Below are 10686 nucleotides of genomic sequence, written 5' to 3'. Positions count from 1 at the left end.
TTTGCGTGGCAAGGTGGGTGGATGGGTGAAAAGGGAAGAGAAGACAGCAGTAAGACCTGGGAGAATCCTCTAGAGACCCACAGGGACAAGAGTTGAAATGGATCCCCAAGGGTCATCTAGGCCAACCCTCAAAATGCAGGAATCACAACTAAAGTATCCATGATAAATGGCAATCCAACTTTTAAACTCTTCGTGACCCCCTGGACCAGAGCACGCCAGGCTCTCCTGTCTTCCACTGCCTCCCACAGTTTGGTCAAACTCATGCTGGTAGCTTCAAGAACACTGTCCCACCATCTTGTCCTCTGTCGTCCCCTTCTCCTTGTGCCCTCCATCTTTGCCAACATCAGGGTCTTTTCCAGGGAGTCTTCTCTTCTCATGAGGTAGCCATAGTCTTGGAGCCTCTGCTTCAGGATCTGTCCTTCCAGTGAGCACTCAGGGCTGATTTCCTTCAGAATGGATAGGTTGGATCTTCTTGCAGTCCATGGGACTCTCAAGAGTCTCCTCCAGCACCATAGTTCAAAAGCATCAATTCTTCGGCGATCAGCCTTCTTTATGGTCCAGCTCTCACTTCCATACGTCACTACAGGGAAAACCATGGCTTTAACTATACGGACCTGTGTCAGCAAGATGGGTTTATGAAACAATTCTATATCCTCCCACCACGCTGACGAAGAATTCTACGAAACAGTAGTCAATATCCGGAATCACTGTTCAGTGTTGGACATCGTATTTGCTGAATACACAAAGCTTCACAGCTTGTCTGTCATCGTACAAAGTCTGGCACCTCGCTTCATTTAAAGATTTCCAGAGACTTTGAGACTAAAGATTTCATTTTGTACTTGTTATGGTTTGAAGGAGTTCTATAAAGATTGTCTATTGCGTATGTACATGGTCGTCGTGTTGCCTAGACATTGCTGATGTTCTACCGTTGAACAGCTCTGAAAGTTCTTCCTGATGCTTAATCAGAATCTCCTTCCTTGTGACTTTAATCCATCGGTTTGGGTCCTAGCCCCTGGAGCAGGAGAAAACATGCTTGCCCCATCTTCTGTGTGACAGCCCTTAAGATATTTGGAGACGACTCCGTCTTCTCTTTTCCAGGCTAAGCATAGCCAACTCCCTTGAGCGTTCCTCATTTCTACTCATCTTCTATGAACGCAGTGGTGGAACCGCAAAGCATTAACTGATGTCACAACTGATGTTGCAAAAATATCAACCACAAGGCTGCAATATGAGTGTGCTGTGGCTCCTAACTAGAGCTTGGGGTTTTGTTTTTGGTTTTTTAAATGAATTAACAGCAGCACAACATTCTGCATCTTGAAAGCCTCTGTCTATTTTAAAAGTGGGAGACAGGTTTCTAGTCCTTAGGGCTGTGGATACGGCTTTCAAGGTGGAGAGATAACAGGAGGGAGTTCAGGAGGGCTTGCAGAGGTGGCTGACCCCCACCATAGCTAGGAAAATCAGAATGAAGAAGGCAAAACAAACTTTGCAAAAATGAGTACAAGTGCATTTGCACCTCGTACCTACGGGACCACCTCTCCCGGTATGCCCCACGGAGGACCTTAAGGTCCATAAATAGCAACACCCTAGAGGTCCCGGGCCCTAAGGAAGTCAGATTAGCCTCAACCAGAGCCAGGGCCTTTTGAACACTGGCCCCGGCCTGGTGGAACGCTCTGTCTCATGAGACCAGGGCCCTGCAGGATCTGATTTCTTTCTGCAGGGCCTGTAAGACAGAGTTGTTCCACCTGGCCTTTGGCTTGGAATCAACTTGATCCCCTTCCCCTCTTTCCTTTTTCCTTTCTCCTTCTGTGATGGAACTCCTATTTGGGGACTTCCCTGGCTTTTTTCTGGCCCACGTAGGACCAGTCTGGATAGTTGGCCTTGGTGAAGACTGGACGTTTTCATCCCCAAAAAAGTTTTTGATTTGAGTTTCTACTGAAATGAGGCTGCATTTTAATGTCGTATTTTAATTTTGTTTTTAAGTTGTATTTCAATCAATTGTTTTATATTTGGTGTTAGCGCCCTGAGCTCGGTTTTGGCTGGGGAGGGCGGGGTATAAATAGATGATGATGATTTCTGCAGGCTAAAGGGCTCTGACATGGAAAATGGGAGCAAGCTTTCAGAGATTCTTCAGCTGTGAAGCCTGTACTTCAGGGGGTTGGCCTAGATGACCGTTGGATACCCTTCCAATTCTATGATTCTAAGATATAAGCATCCTGAATCAATTTAATGCCTGGGAGAGAAAACACTCCCATAGTGAGTTCTGTATGTGCTAAGTCAAGAGTAAAATAAGCTTTGGAGGAAAAAACAGCACTTCACACCTTGGCGGTTTTAAGAGGGTGTGATGTTTTAATTAGAATTCCACTGGACGAATAAAGGGAAATGTTCCAATTATTTCCTTGGCCTCGAAAGGTGGCGGAAGGAGGATTTAATAAGAGTTTCTACAATAGCAAGAGTCCTTTATCAGGGAGGTCAAGTTTCTCTTAACTGGCTGAGTCTACAGGAGGAAATAGGATCGAGAGAAGTTTGTATGTAATAAAAATACCTTTCTTATAAGACAGTTCTAAGTGGAAAAAGTTATGGGTGACAACACACCCTGGGCAACACTTTATACATGCAGCACAAAGTTCCAAAAGGTTCTAAATGGACCATTTCTCTGTACGGGCCTCTACTGACTTGACCAATCCTTCTCCCAAAATCTTGAAGTCTTCCAAAATGGCCTCCACATTGGGAACTGTCAGAGGCTCAGGGGCGAGGGAAGACATCATTCTTCCTTTCATGCTCAGCGCCTGTGATGGAAAGAACAGATATAATAAGTGAGTTCAGGCGGTGGTTCAACCCAAACATTGTACCAAAACTGGGTTTAGAACCCAAAATCTGAACTGAGGTTCTGAACAGGTGGGCAAACCACGGTTTGCACCTCGCCTGTCTGGTTTCATTGTCCATCTGCTCAGCATTTCTACTTCTGTGCTACAAGAGCCTCCAGAGGTGCAGAGAGTGTGGTTTTCCCATTTAGGTACCGCAACAAACCTTGGTTAGCACAAACCACCACCTTTTCAGTGGTGACACTCAGTATTTGCAATTTCTTCCCCAAACCAACTTGCACAGAGCTGACCTTTACCTTTACAATGCCAAGGTTGTAAAGGTTAAGTAAAAAAATACCCTTTTTTACTTATCTGGCCAATTTAAGATGGTCTGATACTGTTTCTATCTTACTGGTATAGATTCTATGCTTTGCAATAAATAATCTGTTGCTTTAGCGGGAAAACTGTCCTAAAACTTTCCAGTTACTCTGGAAGAGTGAGGAAGAAACCTTTGCTAAGCGATATGGTTTGCTAAACCGTACTCAAGTTTCTCCTTTAACCATGGTTTGGCATGATGCTTGAATTGAGCCCTGCTCCCTAGGCCTTGCTAGCCTCTGAAACTGAAAGCTGGTCTGAGCCATTTGAGCAGAATCTGTCTGCCAACAGCACCCTAGCTGATGCACATAGCTACCCTGTTTCCCCAAAAATAAGACAGTGTCTTATATTAATTTTTGCTTCCACAGATGCGCTAGGTCTTATTTTCAGGGGATGTCTTATTTTTTCCATGAAGAAGAATACGGTACACATTTATTGTTGAACAAAAAGAAAAAAAGGAAATTTATTACCTGTATGCGGTACAATGCCTTACGGTAGCTTCGGGGGCCTTATATTCCGGGGTGGCCTTATTATCGGGGAGGTCTTATATTCGGGGGAGGCCTTATATTACAGCGAGAGGCAAAACTGGAAGTAGGACTTTTTTGGGGGGGGGATGTCTTACTTTTGGGGAAACAGGGTATCAACTTTTCCCTTTTCTTGAGAGGAATCCTATTCGGAATAAGGGAATGTCCCTTAAAAAAAGGGGAAAGTTGGCAGCTATGCTGATGCACAAAATACATACACAATAGCACAGGGGCAGCCAGTGTGGTGCACCTGCCACCATGAGGACTAGGAACTTTGCTAGTAAAAAAAGGATGGTGGTGTTGGAGTGGGGGTGGGGAAAGGATGCTTGATTATTTGGCCGGCTCCATCAGATTCCATGCTAGAGGCTCTGTTCTGCAACCAGTTGGGCATGCCAAGCCACGCAAATTCCAACACCCTCAGACTCTTTTATCCACATGAGCAGTTGCAGTTCCAAAGCAGCAGCCATGTAGATTTATTTATCCTTTGGCTGAAAGCCAGCAGTTCCCCACCCTCTGCTCAAGTCACCTTTCCCTCCAGCTACCATACATCTTGCACTTCCAAAGTGGCTTCTTATGTGAGCTCACTGCCAAGCCCTTCATCAATCAGCTCTGGCCTTTCTTTCCTCATCTTCTTTCGCACCTGCTCTCTCGATCTTCCAGCTTGCTCCTCATCTATCCCCCTCTTACACCCTTTCTCCCCTCCAACCCAAAAGGTATCTGCACCTTTCGCCATGTCGCTGGCTGAAACAGCAGCCCCTCGCTCATCGGCCAAGATATCCCCTTTCTCTGCAAGCCTCTCCCTGAGCCATCCCTGCCTGTGTCACTTAACATCAGCTCTAAGCATTCTGGGACGCGGGTGGTGCTGTGGGTTAAACCACAGAGCCTAGGACTTGCCTATTAGAAGGTCGGCGGTTCGAATCCCTGCGACGGGGTGAGCTCCCATTGCTAGGTCCCTGCTCCTGCCAACCTAGCAGTTCAAAAGCACGTCAAAGTGCAAGTAGATAAATAGGTACCGCTCCAGCGGGAAGGTAAACGGCGTTTCCGTGCGCTGCTCTGGTTCGCCAGAAGCGGCTTAGTCATGCTGGCCACATGACCCAGAAGCTGTACGCCGGCTCCCTCCGCCAGTAAAGCGAGATGAGCGCAGCAACCCCAGAGTCAGCCACGACTGAACCTAATGGTCAGGGGTCCCTTTACCTTTACCTAAGCATTCTGGCAGGCAGAACGCTCTCTCGCCACCTCTATTTGCTACCCAGTGCCTTGCACCCTGTGCAACTGCGACCCAGAACCCAGGTTACAAAAATACACACAGTCCAAATCCCAGGGTTCAGACCGCCTCACCTTGAAAGGCTGTGGCTCGAAGGCCGAAGGCTTCCAGAGGACTCCCACCACCTCTCCTCCATGCTTGTCGTAGAAAAACATCGCCAGGTCACTGAAGGCCTCCTGCAAAGGAGAGAAGTTTAGAAGAGACCAGGGTTAATCTGACGGTTTTGGAAGGACAACATCGATCTAAACTTGCATTGATACAGAGGTGCCAAGCGAACACTTCTGCAAAAATTGCACGGTTAGAACGTATCACGAATGTTTATGTCACAAACTGAACAATTTAAAACTACGATAAGGTGTAGAAAGAGGACTCTGAAAGCAACGAATTTAAAACTTGAGCTAAGCGTCACTGGTTCCAATTATTCCCAGGGGTTTTTAGAATGTTTTATCGTTTTACTGTTGTTAGCCGCTCTGAGCCCAGCTTCAGCTGGGGAGGGCGGGATATAAATATTTTTTTAAAAAATTATTATTATTATTATTATTATTATTATTATTATTCTCAATGCAGATGTGATGTCCTCAAAGCCATTCCACCTCGCCGCATTTTAGAATCATAGAATCATAGAGCTGGAAGAGACCACAAGGGCCATCGAGTCCAACCCCCTGCCAAGCAGGAAACACCATCAGAGCACTCCTGACATATGGTTGTCAAGCCTCTGCTTAAAGACCTCCAAAGAAGGAGACTCCACCACACTCCTTGGCAGCAAATTCCACTGTCCAACAGCTCTTACTGTCAGGAAGTTCTTCCTAATGTTTAGGTGGAATCTTCTTTCTTGTAGTTTGGATCCATTGCTCCGTGTCCGCTTCTCTGGAGCAGCAGAAAACAACCTTTCTCCCTCCTCTATGTGACATCCTTTTATATATTTGAACATGGCTATCATATCACCCCTTAACCTCCTCTTCTCCAGGCTAAACATGCCCAGCTCCCTTAGCTGTTCCTCAGAAGGCATCATTTCCAGACCTGTGACCATTTTAGGTTATGTAATGACCATTTTAGGTTATGTTGACCATTTTATGTTGACCATTAGGTTATGTTGACCATTTTAGGTTATGTTATGTAATGTTATTCGTTCCTGTGATATGACCAGGTTGGGTTTAACCAAGAAGAAATAAAAAGTTGTTTATGTGATTTATTCCAGATCTTAGGTATGTTGATTATCTCTGGCATTTGCAAGTTAACACCTGGTCTCTGATATGCAGATTGCACAGAAACTCAAAAAATAAGGCGCTCAAAGGCGATGGTTGTTGTGAGACACGGCAGAGGAATGCGTTTCTGCCCCAGGGGGAGACTGAGCAGCCTGAATTAGGCTTCTTTGTCGCATTTTGGCTAGGGAGAAAACTGAGAGGAGGGTCAGACTGACAGATGGAGATTGGGTGAAGCTTGCCAATACATTCCTATAAGGGGAAATGAATTCACGTAAGACTTAAGCTGGGCACGTCTTGCCCCATCAGCCGTTGCAAATAAACAAATGACTCTAAAACTGTTTAGAACTGAGCAAAGCCCCAACATCACCTACCCATATATCTGCCCAACGCCCATCAAGGTCACACACGGGTCAATCTTTATCTCTGTTAAGACCTACCCTGACATAAGAGATTCACAGAAGACTGGTGTAAATTTACGGAATATTTGAAAAGCAATTGTGACGATCAGATTACGTTTGTAGGTTTGCAAGAAATTTTGCGAGGTGAATTATTTGAATTATTGCAAAAATGGATAAAGAGGAGGATTGTTAATTAAGACGATTAAAGGTAATATGAATTTAAGAAATGCAGAAGAAATAATAAGAATGGTGGATCATCAGAGGTGCTGATGGAAGTCCAAAAAGATTGTATAAGATGTGAAGTTTTGTGGTATGTATGACACTTAATATATTAAAATTAATAAAAATTATTATATATATATAAAAAAGATCAACCCTGACATAAAGCTAATGCATCATTGCATGGACAAAATAAAGCTGAGCTCCTGTTGAATTCTCTATTTGTTTTAAGAGGAGAGGAAGAGAGACCCGTAGCTTTTCCTAAGCAGCTCAGCGCAGTCCCTGATGTCCCATGGCCACGCAGAGAGCCCCTCTTGTGTCACAACCTGGAAAATAGCCGGTAAACTGACTCTGCAAACTGCTTGCCTGTTTCGCAACGCAGGCGGGAAACAGATTTCTAGATTAGCTTGCTGCACATAACGCACCCAAGGGGCTCAGAGACTGTGACGGAGATTTCCCCCAACCCACCCCAGATGTTTTGGATTTCAGCTCCCATCAGTTGTGCAGGCTGGGGCTTGTGGGAATTGTAACGCAAAACATTTGGATGGCAGCAGGTTGGAGAAAGCTGCCATAACCCTCCTTCCATAAATGAATGGGTAACGTTCACTCACAGAATCATAGAACTGCACTTGGAAGGGACACCCTCTCTAAGGAACATCTAGTCCAACCCCCTGCAAAGCAGGGATCTCAACACACCGTCCCCCTTCCAATTTGAAACCATACCGGACCCTGCTTAGCTTTGCGAATGCGCTAGCAGTTTTAGTGCTGGACAAGGACAAGAAGGGGGAACTGAAATTGCATTTTAACCTGTATTTTAAATTGTTTTTTCCTCCCCCCCCCCTATTACGTTTTTATTGTAATTTTACTGATGTTAGCCACCCTGAGCCCAGCTCTGGATGGGGAGGGTGGGGTATAAATAAAATTTATTATTATTATTATTATTATTATTATTAAGCTCTACCCTCAAAGTATACCACTGCAGTCGTGTCAAAATCTCACTTCCATCAAACCCCTCCTCTGGGTCCAGTTTTTCTTTTCATTAATAAATCGTTCCCAGAGTTGGCGAGGTTCGTTTGATACCAGGAAACCGAGCCTTTAGCACCACCATCCTAGTCCCATGGAACTCCCTGCCACTAGAGATTCCTTCTGTGCCAGCTCTACAAATGCCTGCTGAAACGGTTTCTGTTCTGCCAAGCCTATGAGGGCAATTAAGAATACACTCTTCCACGGTGATGAACTAATGCCTGCTATTTAATTTTGTAATGGTTTTATTGTATGGGTTTATGTTTTTATTGCTGTAAATTGTGTGTGTGTAATGCAACATTGGTATAGAAATAATTTTATTTGTATGCAGCAAGCTATTAATATATAAATATATATTAATAACTAATTAATACTATATTAAGTCTGCACGGTCGTTGGCTCAGCCACTAACCTCACATGACCTGATAATAACTCAGCCTATGCACGTGCATAAGAAAATAAGAACAGCCGGATCAGGCCCATGCCCCATTTAGTCCATCATCCTGCTCTCACAGTGGCCACCCAGGCACCTCAAGGGAAAACTGAAAACCCATGCCTCCTGTGGGAGTGAGTTCCACAGATTAACCATAAAGAGGAGGCGATCCTGGGCTGCCCCTGCAGAGGGCGAGGGAGGCCAGGTTTAAGTTTGCGCAACTGAAACAGTTGACCGGGTGCAACGGAAACCACTGCACATTGCAGTGGCTTTCCAACTCTTTTGAGCCCATGGTGCCTTTGACCAACTGCATATTTTTTGCGGCTCCCCTGTGGGGTTTAATTACAGGATGTAATGCACATACCATTCTGAAGGAAATCAGCCCTGAGTGCTCACTGGAAGGACAGATCCTGAAGATGAGGCTCCAAGAAGAGAAGACTCCCTGGAAAAGACCCTGATGTTGGGAAAGATGGAGGGCACAAGGAGAAGGGGACGACAGAGGACGAGATGGTGGGACAGTGTTCTCAAAGCTACCAGCATGAGTTTGACCAAACTGCGGGAGGCAGTGGAAGACAGGAGTGCCTGGCGTGCTCTGGTCCAGGGGGTCAAGAAGAGGCGGACACGACTAAACGACTAAACAACAACAACAGTGCACATAAGTGGGAGTAGCAGCAGCAGCAGCAGCAGGACTCAGGCCAGAATCATGGAGAAAGAAAGATCAAGAGAGAGATTTGCAGATGTGCAGCAGGATGGCTGATATGAATAGGGAGAAAGAGGAGGCGGCTGCAGAGACACACAGGTTGAAAACCTCTGCCTCAATGCATTAACTCGAACGCGGATGATGATGCTATTATACTAATAAGCCTGAGAGATTACGGTTTATGTCTGGGCACAGAGGAATAAGTTGTTGTTTAGTCGTTTAGTCGTGTCCGACTCTTCGTGACCTCATGGACTAGAGCATGCCAGGCACTCCTGTCTTCCACTGCCTCCCGCAGTTTGGTCAAACTCATGCTGCCTTTTGGATCCTATTCAACTCAGTACATAACAGTTTTGTTGTTGTTGTTTAGTCATCTATTGTGTCCGGCTCTTTGTGACCCCCTGGACCAGAGCATGCCAGGCACTCCTGTCTTCCACTGCCTGCCACAGTTTGGTCAAACTCATGTTAGTAGCTTTGAGAACACTGTCCCGCCATCTCGTCCTCTGTCGTCCCCTTCTCCTTGTGCCCTCCATCTTTCCCAATATCAGGGTCTTTTCCATGGAGTCTTCTCTTCTCATGATGTGGCCAAAGTATTGGAGCCTCAGCTTCAGGATCTGTCCTTCCAGTGAGCACTCAGGGCTGATTTCCTTCAGAATGGATAGGTTTGATCTTCTTGCAGTCCATGGGACTCTCAAGAGTCTCCTCCAGCACCAGAATTCAAAAGCATCAATTCTTCAGCAATCAGCCTTCTTGATGGTCCAGCTCTCACTTCCATACATCACGACTGGGAAAACCATAGCTTTAACTATATGGTTAAACCATAGCTTTAACAGAGGAATATACGGGGTGCTAATCGGGCCCCCGCCTTTTCTCATGACGGACGCTTGCTGAATGAAGCCGTGTGTGCTAATAACATCAGGAGGAATCTTGCTCTGTGCCCTGCCAGGATTCTGAACCTTCTTGTTAAAAACCGCAGTGTGATTCAGAAGCTGCTGAAGCAACAAAACCCAGATGCTTTTAAAAAATAATAATAACAAGGAAGGGTTACGCGCTGCCTGGGAAACTTCCCTTTTGCCAGGAGTCAACGGAGACACAGATCAGGACAGAACCTGTTCTCTCGCTCTGTTGCAAGGAGATTGTCGAAGAATTGGCTGGGTCTGGGAACGGCCTGGGTGTCACCGGGTTCTCCAAAAGCAGCTGTTGCTTGCTTGCACAGCGAATCCCTCCTTTTTTATCTTATTTTCCTGGAGTTTGCAGCGGCAACACCTCTGAGGCAACTTTGCGGCCTGCATTAAGCAATCTACGTCCCGGCCGAGAGAGCTAGCAGCTCTGCTGCTTACGTTTATAAGTTTCTGCCTAGGTTTCTGCTGCAGATAGAGACTTGTAAAGCTCAGCACGGCACGAGAAGAAGAGGGTTAAGTTCTCCTCCCTGCCTTGTGACAGCAGAATCCGTGGACATCCAACGAAACTGCACATTGGAAAATTCAGGGCAGAGCAAAGGAAATCTTTGAACTGTTAAACTGCGGAACTCACTGCCACAGCAGGCAGGCATGGCCACCAGCTCGGAAGGCTTTAAAAGAGGATTAATCACATTCGTGGAGGAGTGGGCTACTGATGGCTGCTGGATGTGGGTGACGCTGTGGGTTAAACCACAGAGCTTAGGACTTGCCAATCAGAAGGTCGGTGGTTTGAATCCCTGCGACAGGGTGAGCTCCCGTTGCTCGGTCCCTGATCCTGCCAACCTAGC

The 10686-nt window shown here is 45.9% G+C and overlaps 1 protein-coding gene across 1 annotated transcript in view; it reads right to left on the bottom strand.

Moving 5' to 3' along the window:
- Positions 1 to 2319: 2319 nt before the first annotated feature.
- The window catches only part of NOL6 (nucleolar protein 6), a 66103-nt gene continuing 57736 nt past the window's right edge, over positions 2320 to 10686 (bottom strand). The window contains exons 25-26 of the mRNA XM_053408968.1: positions 5039 to 5140; positions 2320 to 2786 (exon numbers count right to left, since the gene is read on the bottom strand). Of these exons, the coding sequence (XP_053264943.1) occupies positions 2637 to 2786; positions 5039 to 5140 (252 nt within the window). The 3' untranslated portion in view covers positions 2320 to 2636. The remainder of the gene's footprint in view (positions 2787 to 5038; positions 5141 to 10686) is intronic.

Source organism: Podarcis raffonei, chromosome 11, assembly GCF_027172205.1.
Source record: "Podarcis raffonei isolate rPodRaf1 chromosome 11, rPodRaf1.pri, whole genome shotgun sequence".
NCBI lineage: Eukaryota > Metazoa > Chordata > Lepidosauria > Squamata > Lacertidae > Podarcis > Podarcis raffonei.
The sequence above is the reverse complement of the archived record's forward strand: the minus strand, read 5'-3'. Positions and strand labels throughout refer to the sequence as shown.